At 36.2% G+C, this 14,010-nt stretch overlaps 2 protein-coding genes across 2 annotated transcripts; one reads left to right on the top strand and one right to left on the bottom strand.

Annotated features, from left to right (window-relative positions):
- Positions 1-43: 43 nt before the first annotated feature.
- LOC121247294 lies at positions 44-6,725 on the bottom strand. The gene is made up of 2 exons (XM_041145665.1): positions 6,627-6,725; positions 44-553 (listed from the first exon to the last, which is right to left on the bottom strand). The coding sequence occupies exons 1-2, from the start codon at positions 6,723-6,725 to the stop codon at positions 44-46; spliced, it is 609 nt and encodes a 202-aa protein (XP_041001599.1).
- Positions 6,726-12,862: 6,137 nt separating this feature from the next.
- Positions 12,863-13,237, top strand: LOC121247293. Its single transcript, XM_041145664.1, has one exon. It carries the CDS (start codon positions 12,863-12,865, stop codon positions 13,235-13,237), a length of 375 nt encoding a protein of 124 aa, XP_041001598.1.
- Positions 13,238-14,010: the final 773 nt, after the last annotated feature.

The following is a 14,010-nucleotide window of genomic DNA, read 5'->3' as shown; positions in this document are numbered from 1 at the left end:
TTTAATAATTTAAGATGTTTTTTTCTTTATTCATCAACAAAAATTATAATAATGATGTAATATAAGATGGAACATCCTCAAGATTGACAAGGATATCAACAACATTGAGTGCATCTTTAGCTAGGCAATGAGCCAAATTGTTGCAACTTCTAGGAATAAAATTAACAGTAGTTGAATCAAATCTCTTCATCACTTGTTGAACATCATGAACAAGTAATCCAGTTTGGCCCCAGCTTTCTTTGTTGCCATTAATATCATTTATAACGTTCAATGCATCCCCTTCAAGGTAGATATGTTTCAGACCAATATCAACAGCCATAATTGCTGATTGCAGGGCACCAAAAGCCTCAACCAGATAAGGATCAAGATGTATAGGCCTGCACATCCTCATACACGCTATAACTCTTCCTTCCCAGTCTCGAAATATTGCCCCAATTCCCACTTTGCAATGCACTTTATCCACAGCAGAGTCCCAATTGACCTTGTAGACAGCAAGAAGTGGAGGCAGCCACTGGTGAGTTTGAGATGGATAGGTAAGAGGATTAGCAGGAATCTAAAAGTTAATGACAGCAAGATCCTCTATTTTCTGATTGGCCTATTCATAAGATTTTGAGGACGAGTGAAGGTTTGGTTAAAAACCCAATCATTCCTTCTCTTCCATAATTTCCAAGCCACCACAAATATTTCAATTAAAGCTTCATCATTGAGATCCTCAAACATTTGTAACATAAATTTTTTGAAGCTGGTTTGATTCACACTTTGTTTCTGCAATTTAGTGGAGGTAAGACACCACACATCCTTAGCAGCCATAGATTCCCACAAAGCATGTTCCACGGATTCTTCATGCAGGTTACAAATTGGGCACCAAAGGTCTAAGACAACCTTTCTTTTGAATAGGTTCAGTTTAGTAGGCAAACTATTATGACAAGCTTTCTAAAGAAATAATCTTTCAGCATTAGGAACCTTGATTCTCCAAAGCTTGTTCCAATTCTCTGTGTTGATAGGAGAATGAGAAGCCTAGCCCTTACTTCTCTGATGGAGCTCAATTTGCATGTGATAAGCACTTCTAACAAAAAAAATTCCATAAGAGTTACCCCTCCATATAATTTTATCTCGGCTGTTACAAAGGCTAATAGGAATCTATCGAATAATCTCTACTTTTGGTTGAAGAAAAATGTGGTCAATCACATCTGTTCTCCAAGCCTTGGCTTCATGATCAATCAAAGCTGAAATTATTTCCTCTAGATCCAGGACCTCTACAAGGCTTTGAACTTTGAAGGAGGTGGGAACAGGTAGCCATTTGTGATGCCAAATTTTAGTATTGAATAAATATAGATAGAAGCCATTATTGGAAAAATTCATTTTGCACACATGATGTGGCATCATTTAGACCACACATCTCCTCAAGTGAGTGTTGGGAACAATCAACTAGAAGCAGCCATACAATGAGTGCAAAGTGTGCACTGCTACAATAGCTTCTCTCTAGCACTACTCTTTAGTATTTGCACCATTTCCTACATGCCAAAACAAGCCTTCCTCTAGTAATGGTTTTGCAGCCATGATACTTCTCCATATGAGAGAAGGATTCCTTGTGAGTGTAGCATTGAGAAACTGGCCATCAGGGAAATTGCTTAAGATCTCTTAAACCTATACCACCAATTGCTTTAGCCTTGCACATTTTATCCCATGGATAACAATGAATCTTCTTCTTATCAGATTTCTAACCCCACCAGAATTATTGAACCAAACGACCCAGTTCCATAAAAAAAAAAATGTTAAAAAAAATGAATAATTAAAGATGTTTAAAAAATAGTTAAAAGAAAAAAAAAATATTTGCACATTTGGTATGCACCATAACATTACCCTTTTTCAATAGTGTTTAAATTAGAAGGGTGATGCTAGATCCACCCATAGCGGGTATCGAGAGTGTATGTAACACCAAGCCCAAGCCGGAGAAACCCTAAAATCTTTTTCTTTTTCTTTGTTTTATTTTTCCTTCCTTCCCACATATCTCCATACATACATCACCGTAAGCCCCATGCGTGATATCAAAGACCAACCCCTCACCCCACGTTCACCACCCCAGCAGCATGAGGACTCTCTCTCCCACGTCCAAAACTCCACCCAACCACAACTGCCAACCGCCAACCCCCATCTCACGGAACCACCTCCCTGTTAACCAACATGATGACCCAAGTTGCTGCACAGTGAGACCATCACAAACTCAACATAAACCATCATCACCAAGGCCCTGTGCTAAGCAAGGAAAATAGAGCAAAGTTTCCCCCATAACAGAGAGCCACTCCCCTCCGCCTGCAGTACGTTTATGCGACTTGGATCTCTAGAAGACCAAACCAATAGACGTTGAAGCCGTTGTGCACCACAGCACCTTCATCAGCCATTGTGATCCTCCCTCCCATGCTCAACCTCTTTGAGTGCCACCTCATGACGTCGGCTTGAAAGCCAAATTGGCAGGAAACCATTTACGACCAAGCAGTCAAGCCCAACACACGTGGACTGCACCACCGTATCCTAGAATCAAGCATAGTTGCACTACTGCTTCACACCTACAGCCACCCTAGAAGCCAAAGCTCCTTCACGTCGCGGCTACCCCTCCTTCCACCGTAAAGGAGCAACACCAAAGCCCAAGACCACCACCGTGCCAACCACCAAAAGCTTTGAGAGAGTACTCTGTTTTTGCTTCATAGAAATAGAGGAAGTGATATTCCCCACCGTGAGCCTCAAGCCAACCACCCATGTCGCCAGTCGCCGCCCTGTCGTCCCCTCACGGCACACAGAAAGTGCCGCTCGGCACCTCTCACCACCCTAAGTCACCACTCTAACTAGGTAAGGTCACACCGTGCCACGATTTCCTCTTTGATCTCTCTCACCATTTTTTGGACTCTCTCTCCCACCACTCACTCTCTCTTGCTCATCACTCTCTATCTCTATCTCTCAGTGCTCTGTCGCCGTGTGGAACACCTGCAACATCAGCCCAGCCCTACCGTTGTGTCCCTCCTTCCTCCTCGGTAAGCATGGCCACTGTTACATGTTTGTAAATCCCAATTTTTGTTTTCAAAGAGCCATGCAGGTTATGTTTTCTTTTTCTTTCCCAAAATGCCCTTGAATGTGTGCTTATTGAACATGTTTTTATAAGCGTGTTGTGCATAGGATTTGTTTGTAGTATAAGATTCTATATAAAAAATATTTTAGGAGTCTAGATTAATGAATTAATTATTTTTTTTACAACTAATTTCAGTAAGTAAATGGTAAGTATGAAATTTTTATGTTAACCCTTTAATAAACTAATTAGACTGTTTTTATTAAATGAAATTTTTGCCCTCCTACTTTAATCAATTTTGTATAATGAATCTTTAAACCAGAATTGCATTTTGTGGCATAGTTGAATTTATTACTATTATTATTATACAGTTTTAGAAAATGTCTTAGAATTTAATAGCTTAGTCAGAGCATTTTAAGTGGTTATTGATAGATTTGGAGAAGTGATAGTATTTCAGGGTTATAGGTTTTAAGGAATTAAAATAGGTTATTTTAGCATCTTAGGCTTAAATATTGAAATATGTTTTCGATTGGAAATTTACACAAATTACGTGATTATTTTATAGGTCACAAATAATTCTTGTTCAGCATTATTGAAAAAAATTCCTGAAAAGCGAAAAAGTCCAGGTAAGCAGGATTCATATACTAGTTTTACACAAAAGAAATAAAATGAGATTAACTTTGAAAATAAGTACATTTATTTTTGAAAAGAAATCTGAAAACGACCTCATATGTTTGTTCTACATATGCATAAATTCTATATAAAAGAAAGTATTTTCTGTCATGACTGGTGTAGAAATGAGCTAATCTTATGCATTATGTTTCTGAACTATGTAAAAAGAGCGAATATGTAAATTTAAATGTTTTTGCTGTGAATAAATGAAGATGTTTTGATTCTGTTGATTTCGAATATATGAAATGATCTGAAACTTTTCAGTATTTGGTTTTGATATGATGTGGCATCTAAAACCCTTGGCATGAAATTTTGATTCTGTATCTGAATATGATCTGGGTCCGATGTTGTTCTGTTATGTTTCTATTAAGGCCCAATCACATGTATAATGGTGGTTTATAACCCTACCACGAGATTGAAACATGGTATACAGCCGAACCACGAGTATAATAATAGTTTATAACCCTACCACATGAGTGAAACATGGTATATGGCCTAGTCAAGGGTATAATGGTGGTTTATAACTCTACCCGGGAGTTAAACATGGTATTTGTCCAGATGAAATGCTTCAGTATGATATGAAGATGATATCTCAGTTTATGATATGCTGAATGATTTTTGAATAAGAAAGTTTTTTTGAAAGTTTTCGCTCTGATGTTTTGTAACAAGTTTTGTTTATGCATTCTAAAAGTAAATATGTTATTTCTGCATTCTGAAAGTAAATGTTTTGTTTTGCGTACCAAACTTTATAAATACTCATGTTTACATGCTAGTATAAGTTCTTTGCTTACTGTGTTGTTGATAACTCACTCCTTTATATCTACAATATTTTTCAGATGATTTTGATGGTTCAGATGAGAATCAAGATTATGAGGTATTGGGTGAGATGATTTAAGTATAGTGGATTAAACATAGAAAGTTTTTATGAGTATTGACGATTTTTTATTAAGAAATTTCATTGTATTATGATGACTTTTGAAAATTTTGTTATATTGAGGAAATTAGTTTGAATCGAAATTTCTATATGATATTGAGAATTTGGAATCTATAATTATATTGTTGAAATGTAAGTTTAAGTGATAAGAAGTAACTTTTCGACCTGTGTCAGACTAGGGCGTTACAGTGTAAATTTTGTTTTCTATTTTCTTGTTTTGAAGCATTTTTTTATATATTTATAAGAGAAAAAAAAAATTACAACACAAGAATAAAATATAAACAAACACAAACTTAAAAAAGAACAAAATGAGTAGATTTTATCGGTACAAAGTCTCGGTGAAAATATCATTTCCCAAATTAGAAACGGTTTTTTTTTTTTTTTGGCATTAACTTATTTGTCGAACGTCATCTTTTTTGTTATTATTTTTCTCTCTCTTTACCGAGCATGGCTAGTACGTCATAGCTATTGTACTCTTTATTAGGCATGCTTGATTTTCAAGTGTCTTTGAGTCTATTCGGAATATAGATAGGTGGAAAAGGTCAAAAAAAAAAAAAAAAAAAAAAAAAAAGGAAAAGATCGTGTGATACCCCCTGCACCTGTTTTTGAGTGAAGTTTTGAGTTCAATTACTTTTGTAGGATTAGTTCTGTTGCGGACGTAATTAGTAGCACTGATGCCTTCCGATAACATGCAATCAAAGAGTAGGAGGGGTTAAGTGTGTCTATGGATACTTCCGTTGATTAAGTTAGTGTATGATCAGAAAAGTATTTTGAAGTGAAAAATAGAGATAATAAGTTACTCCAAGCGTGTCATTTGACCTCTATTTATGTGGTTGGTCATATTAGAACGAAGGCTTGCTTGACGACGTGATTTCTTCAGATCCTCGTTGGATCGCAGATCTAAAGGATTCTCCATCAACTGTTATCTCGGAGGAGTTAATACCCTAGGAGAGTATTATGGGCGTGTCTCGTGGGGGATCACTTTGTCCATTACGTCATTAATTAGTGATTGATGATGCGCGGATTCAAATTTTATGTTGGTGTGCGATGGCCATTGACCCCTTATCCACGTTTGTGGGCTTCTGTCTTCTAATCTATGGACTCCCGTGGTTGTGGCCCTGACCCACTCCTTGTGAGGATCTACTCGTCCCTCCAATGAGGCGTGAATTTCCAATTTTGGCTTTGATTTACTATCCTTTTCAGTTTTAAGTTGCTACGTCGTCAATATGCCCTCCCTCGTTTTAGGATGGCATGTGGCGGGTCATTTCCCACATCCCTCTGTGCAACTCAAACCACGAAATTTGCCCATTTGGTATCTGCACTAGGGACACTTGTTAAGTTCTTTTTAGAACTACCTAACCAGCGCAACCCTTATTTAAGCCCTTCTTTTCATATTTTTGTGTTTTCTACCATTGTACTCCCTTCTCAAATTCCCAGTTGACCTTTGTTGTCGTACTCTCCACCAATCCTTAAATCTTCTTCTTCCTTTTAACCTGTATTTTGACTGCTCTTGATGGCTCCATGTAATGCCGCTCGTTTGATTCTCGTGGTTCGTGCTCTTTTCGCCCTTAGGCTTCTCATGAAAAGGCTGGAGGCAGCTGTTCTTTTTTTCCTAATGATTTTGAAGGCAGTCGTTGGTCCGTCGTGATTACTCAGGTCAATCTGGATTCTGTACAGAACTCATACAAGGTTCCTCATTCGGTCATTTTGGAGGCTCTTGGACTTGGTCGTGGGGCTGTGGACAGTGGACTCTAAGGGGTTCACCAAAAAGGTGGCCCATTTTATGATTTTGTTTCAGATGGGATTATTACGTCTCCCGTTTTGTCGTGCCACTAGGGACGTTTTGGATTATTTGGGTTAGCCCCGACCCAACTTCACCCCAACGCCTGGATGATGTTGCTATCATATTGCGTTGTTTGGAGTCGAGTTTTGGAACCTGTCGGTGAGGAATATCCTGACCTTACTGCCGAGGAATTCCTCTGCACCCGTGTTATTCAACGTATTGGCAGGAATCTGGCGCATATTGAACCTTACTACTCTCTTGTCGATGATTGGCATCGAAGGTTTTTTTCTCGTGTTGGGTTCAGGTTGGGAGTTCCCAGAGGGAGAAGCTCACATCAAGATTTCCCAGTTTGGGCGGTGTTGAGAACAATTTTTGACGATTGTGAGTTCGACGTGATGCTTTTTTCGCGTGAGAGAACAGTCGTCTTTGGCAAATATATTCTTGGGTTGTGAAAAACCCTGTGCCAGTTTATACCAATGTTCTCCTCACTCGGTAGAACATCGTTCTATTTTTGGTGATGCCCACCTATTCTCATGTTACCGGGCGCAATTTTTTTAGGGGTCCTGCCAATTCTCGTGGTAAAAAGAAGGCCTTCAATCCTGCCAAAAAAGAAGGAAAAGAAACCCCGTCTAGATGATGAGTCAATTCTTGGCGATGATGAATCATTCAGGTTCGACGCTATCAGCCAATCGTCAACACCAAGTTCTGCTTACTGCAAAAGGCTATGAGTCTATTTGGCCAACGTCAACCCTCGATGATTAGTTCGAGGAGATTATGAAACAAGCTGCAATTGGCTTGGCTTTGGTTTGGAGGTGGAGTCCTTTGAATATGGCAACCAGGACCCAGTCATACAAGCTCCATCTCTTACTATTGGTATGGTTGAAGGCCTTAACCGCTAGGAGGAGGAAGATATGGATGTGGGGCTGCACCCCGTGTTCCTAGAATCTGTGCAGGAAGGCCCTGTCGATGCTCGAGGTGCCCTTCGAGCCTGTTGATGGTGTGGGGCGTCGTTCCTCATGAAATTCTAGATAAGGATCCGTGGTGCCAATAATATTAGCCAATGGTAATACCCAAGAGAGAATTGAATAGGCATATAATTTTTCAGAAGAAAGTACCAAAGAGACTGCGATTTGATTTGTTTTTCTTTTACATTGTTTTAAACATTTTTTTTAAAAAAATACACAATAATAATCACTAATAAAAGTGTCTTTGAGTCTTTCACTAATGATAACTTCCTTTACTATTAAAAAAAATAATAATTAGTTCAATTAATGAGTACAACCATCGGTTCATTTATCATTTTTCTCTTTATTTTTTCTTTTTCTTTATTTTTTCATTTTTGTTTTTTTTATCTGTAAAACAGTTTTATGATTAATCAAATGAGAAATGTCACTTATCATCCGCATATTATATATTAATATATGATTTATCATTTTTCTCATTTTATTTAATGATATGTAGTATAAGAAATGATAATTAGAATTTTTCTAATCAAATCATATTAAACTTTTCTTAAATAAAATCTCTATTAGACCAAACATTTTTCTTTACTTTAATCACATTGAACTAACATTCTCTGTAGTGAGTTCTCTCTGGTTCCAACTCTTAGGACTGGTTTGGATTCATAAATGAGATGAGATGATTTTAGATGAAATATAAAAGTTAAAAAAAATATTATTAGAATATTATTTTTTAATATTATTATTATTTTATAATTTGAGAAAGTTGAATTGAAATTTAAAAAATTGAACTTTTTATTATATTTTGTATAAAAATTTGAAAAAGTTGTAATAATGAGATAATATGAGATGAAACACTTTTTGAATTCAAACGGAATCTTATTTGTTCGTAAGAGACTAGGGTTCCAGATATGGCTGTAAATGAATCAATCTGTTTGATAGTCTGTTCGGCACTCTCGCTCGGTTAAACTCGAATTGAACTCGACTTGCAAAAAAAAAAAAATCGTTCGTGAAAGTAGATACCCGCTTGATTTGTAAATGACACATACTCGATAAAATTCGACTCGACTAAGACTCATTAAGGCTCGCTCGTTTATATTCAAGTCGACTCGTTAGCTCGACTCAATTAAAACTCATTTATATATTAATAAATATATATATATATATACACTTATGTGTGCATACACACACACATATATATATATGTATTAATTAATAATATAAGCATACTATTTTTATAATTAAATATATAATATGTAATCTAATTACTTATATCTATATAGTGGATATACTTCATAAGTCTATTTTATAATTTGTATAATAATTAGTTGCTAAAATTTAATAATTTCATATATTAGTATTTGAGAACCATATATGAAATAGATATATATTATCATATTAAGTGTACGCATTAATAATATATATAATATATTATTTTTTTGAATAAATATCGACTAGTTAGATATTAAGTATTTATAAATTTTATAAAATTTTATAATTCAATAGAAATTCTACTTGTTAATTATATAAATTTAATATTAAATTATTTATTTATTTATTTAATTTATCAATTATTAAATCTTATAAAAAAACTAAAAATAAATAAACAATTTAAATAAGAGCTTGAGTATCGGTTCGATTTAAAATATTAGAACTCGAATTTGAGCTCGATTCGACTCGATTGTAACTCTAATTTCGAAGTGGACCAGCTCATTCCTCAAGAACAGAGAAGCCATGGTCGTCCCTCAATTCTAGGATGCATAGTAACTCTAGTAAGTCCGTAGCTGGATCTAACCTGCAGCTAACATTTTCTTGTCTATCAAGCTTTATTTAATGTCCTTTATTTCAAAGCTGTGCAGATTCCTTTTTAATGGTTTAAGCTGTACGCCGCTAGCACTGTCCTTGTCAATTTCCGATCCTCTTTAACTGTCCAAGGTCATTTTTATTGTTATTATTTTTATTTCTCTGTACCGAGCATGGCTAGTACGCCATAGCTATTGTACTTTTTTTTAGACCATAGCTATTGTACTCTTTGAATAGTTCTGTTGCGGACGTATTTATTTGCACTGATGCCGTCATATAACATGCCATCAAAGAGTAGGAGGCGTTAAGTGTGCCCATGGAAATTATTTATTATTATTATTTTTTAATATAATAATAATAATATTATTATATTATATAATAATAATATAATAATATTATTATTATTTTAAAACTAAAAAAAATTATAATAATAAATTAAAATAAGTTTAAAATCTAAACTCATCCTAAGTTAATATATGCTCATAAAAGTATTTCAAATTGAAAACAGAGATAAGAACTTACGTGTATCTTTTGACTTTTATTTACCTGGTTGGTCATATTAGAATGGAGGTTTGTTTAATTAGAAAGAAGTTATTGTAATAATATATATTTTATATTTATTATATAATTATTTTTAATTTTTAATTTTTTTATTTTAGATTTAAAATATGTACGGTCTATATGATGTTATATTATTGTATAAAATGATTATTTTTAATAGTAATTTTTATTTATATTTATTCTTACTTGATGGTATGATTTTTTTGACAAGTTTAAATTAAAAATTTAACTTATGGAATTGAGTTGAAATAAAAAATAAAAAAAATCTGGAGTTCGAACTCAAATTCGGATTCGAATATTTTAAATTGAGCCGTAGCTGGATCTACGTGCAGCCAACATTTTCTTGTCAATCAAGATTTATTGAGCCATTAATGTTATTTATTTCAAAGCTGTGCAGATCCCTTTTTGATAATTTAAGGTTATTACTAATTAATGGTCCCGACGTTCAAAATCACCGTTTAATTATTTTAATTTTTAATTTATATATATTTTTTTAATAATTAAAGAAATAATTATTAATAAAATTATGTATTTTTTTTTTTATGTATTAAAGAAGTAATTAGCCCAATGGTACGCCGCTAGCACTGCCTTGTCAATTTCCGATCCTCTTTAATTGTAAAACGTCATCTTTTTTGTTATTATTTTTATCAGAAATGTGAAATGTCCGAAAATGTGTCGCGAAATCTTTTTTTTTTTTTACGTAATAATTAAGAAAATATTTTTTAATAATATTATAAATTTTTTATTTTTTTTATAAATATTTATAATGATTAAAAAAGTACATAAAAAATAAAAAAAAATAAAAAGATAAAATGTACATTTCGAGACATCAATTCGAAAAAAATCTTAGATAGGTATAGTATTACTCTATTTTTATTTCTCTTTACCAAGCATGGCTAGTACGTCATAACTATTGTACTTGGAGAGGGCATTCCGCCCCCCAATATAGTATGGGCCTTCGATCTTGATTAGTTCCAATATCGAAGAAGCCCATTAATACTTAGAGCGCTTAGCTCACTGTCAAAATTGACTGAATAACCACCTAGTCGGTAATAAAGGATAAGAACAGTTACAATGATGATCCATTAAAATCTCAACCCTTATTTTCAAGCTTGAATTTAAATAATAGATATATCTATTATCATTTAAGCAAACAAATGTTTCAGAAACTCTATATAAAAGAAGAATCCAGGTACGTAAAAAAGATCTGATACTTTGAGATTAAAGATTATTTTTGCAGTTATTGACTTAGGCATCAGAGGCTTCCCATTGCACCCCGAAGTTATCTAATCTTTGATTGTAGGTAATTGTGAGGCGGTGGTAGTGAAACACATCTATAACAGTTGGTGCCGTTTGTGAGATTATATTTGTCTCACACTTAGCATGCTTTTCACATGCTCATCACCACTTAGTCTCAGGCAACTAGAGATCAGGGAGAAACTTCACAAAACATGGATGAAAGACTTGTGAAAATAAATGAGAAAATAAAGAAACTTTCTACCGATATTGACTCACTGCGAAAGGAAAATGAGACCCTCAAGTTACGAAACAGGCCATCGGAGAGGACGCGACACCCAACCAAGCTGACAGGGTAGAGATGGAGGCAAACAGTGCGGGCGTTGGCAAATGTCATAAGGAGAATGAGGAAGCGAAGAAGCTACACCAAGACGTGTGCAACCTTATAGATAAATATGAGGAGATGGCCAAAAAGATAAGAATGTCCTCTTCGGTCGACCAGTTATTGTCCAGCACAAATCTACCGTTCTTTGTGAAAATTATGGCAATGCCTCTGCCTCCGAAGTTTAAAGTCCCGTCGATCAACCTGTATGACTGCTCAAAAGATCCCATGGAGCATCTTGACACTTTCAAAGTCCATATGATGCTTCATGGATTCCTAAGAAAGATTACGTGTACGGCTTTCCCTTTGACTCTAAAGGGGTTGGCGGGAGGATGGTTCGGTACACTACAACCAAACTCCATAGAAAGTTTCAAAGAGTTGGGCCGGCAGTTTTTGACCCAATTTATGGTGAGTATAATATGCAGGAGGCTAGCCGCGTACTTGCTAACAGTCAAACAGAGAGAGGATGGAAGTTTGAAAGCGTATTTAACAAGCTTCAATAAAAAAAATATGACAGTTGATGATCAAGACGAGAAAATCATGCTAGCAATATTGCTGTGAGGTATTTGGCAAAGGAGCCTTTTTATGGCCGAGCTGGCCAAGAAAACCCTTTCCACTTTACGAGAGTTCAGGGATAGGGCCGACGATTTTGTTAACACTGAAGACACCCTTATCGCCTTGACCACCCAACCAGAAAGAAGGAATAAACAGGAACTTAAAAGGAGAACAGAAGAAAAACTGAGATAGGGGCCAAGAGGCGAAGAGAGACCAACAGGAGTTAAGGCATGATAGTAATTTAAGAAGACATAATGGTGGTTATGTGCATTACTCTAGTACACAAAACTGAGACAAAACAAAGGACTAGGAATCAACCAATAAGCAACAGACCAAGAAGTACTGCACATATCACAAAACAAGGGGCACAGAACCAAGGTCTGCTACAACTTGAAATGAAAAGTAGAAGAAATGAGAGGCAGTGGTGAGTTGGAATGCTTGATCGCCCAGAACATGACCCCCCCCCCCACCCACGATGTACGAACGATCGGAAGCTCGAGTATAAAAGGAGGAGTGAAAGCCCAAGGCAACGAGAATCATCGAGAAAAGAGAGGAGGTCACATGAAACTCGTGATCGGAGACTGAGAGCAGATGATGCCTACAGGAACCACCCTTGGGCGAAATACATACGATCGTCGGTGGGTATGCAAGAGGTGGCCCAACTTCTTTAGAAATAAAGGTGTATGCTAGGTGGGCGAGATATGAAGAAGTTTTTAGTGTGGAGAGACCCATCAAGCAACCCCAAGTGCATATATCCCCCATAATATCTTTTAGCGATGAGGATTGCCGAGGGGGCGTATATCCACATAATGATGCTTTGGTGGTAACGATGCTGGTGACAAATTTTACCACAAGGAGAATATTAATTGACAACAGAAGTTTGGCAGACATCCTATTTTAGGATGCTTTCAGCAAAATGGGAATCGGTGCGAATCGACTGAAACCAGTGCCAACTACATTAAAAGGGTTCACTAGAGATGTGGTACAACCAATGGGGTCCATTACATTGCCAGTATCTGTAAGCACAGACCCTCATATCGCCACATCAATGACTCAGTTTTTACTGGTGAGAACTTGGTCAGCATACAATGTAATCATTGGACGACCCACATTAAATGCTTTGAAGGCTATTACATCTACCTATCATCTAAAAATGAAGTTCTTGACAAGAGCTGGAATAGGCGAGGTACGTGGGGAACAAGTCTTAGCCAGAGAATGTTATGTGCAGGAGCTCAGATCAGGGCAAGGAGAAGTCAGGAGGAGGCAATCTTCCCACCAGGGCCCCAAATAACGATGACGGAACTAGAAACTAGAGATGAAAGTACTTCGAAGTAAGGGGAGGCAGATGAGCCCCTAGAGTTGGTCACCCTCGAAAAGAATCATCCTGAGAGCCATGTGAAGATAGGGACCAAAATGTCAAGGGAAGAAAGACAGTTGTTGATAGATTTCCTTCTAGACCAAAGACGTATTTACATGGAGTCATAAGGATATGTCAGGGATAGGTAAGGAGATCATCGAAAACAAGTTGAGTATAGACCCGAAGGTGCGCCTAATAAAGCAAAAGAAAAGAAACTTTAATACAGAGAAGTACGAGGAAATCACTGAGGAAGTGGACCTTTTATTGGGGGCAAAATTCATCAAAGAAGCACAATATTCAGAGTGGCTATCCAATGTAGTGTTGGTGAAGAAATCTAACGGAAAGTGGTGTATGAGCGTGGATTTCGCCGACCTCAACAAGGCTTGCTCGAAAGACAGTTTTCCATTACCACGGATAGATTTAATAGTAGACACAACAACAGGGCATAGGATGTTAAGTTTTATGGATGCCTGCTAGGGTTACAACCAAATCAGGATGAATGAGGCTGATCAAGAAAAGACTACTTTCATAACTAATTGAGGACTATACTGCTATAAGGTGATGCACTTCGGCTTGAAGAACGTTGGGGCGATCTATCAAATGTGAGTAAACAAAATGTTTAAAAACCAAACTGGGAGAAACATGGAAGTATACGTTGATGATCTGCTAGTAAAAAGTATGGAGTTTGCTCAGCATGTGAAGGACTT

Source organism: Juglans microcarpa x Juglans regia, chromosome 1S, assembly GCF_004785595.1.
Source record: "Juglans microcarpa x Juglans regia isolate MS1-56 chromosome 1S, Jm3101_v1.0, whole genome shotgun sequence".
Taxonomy (NCBI): Eukaryota; Viridiplantae; Streptophyta; class Magnoliopsida; order Fagales; family Juglandaceae; genus Juglans; species Juglans microcarpa x Juglans regia.
This window is presented reverse-complemented; position numbering and strand designations above follow the sequence as displayed.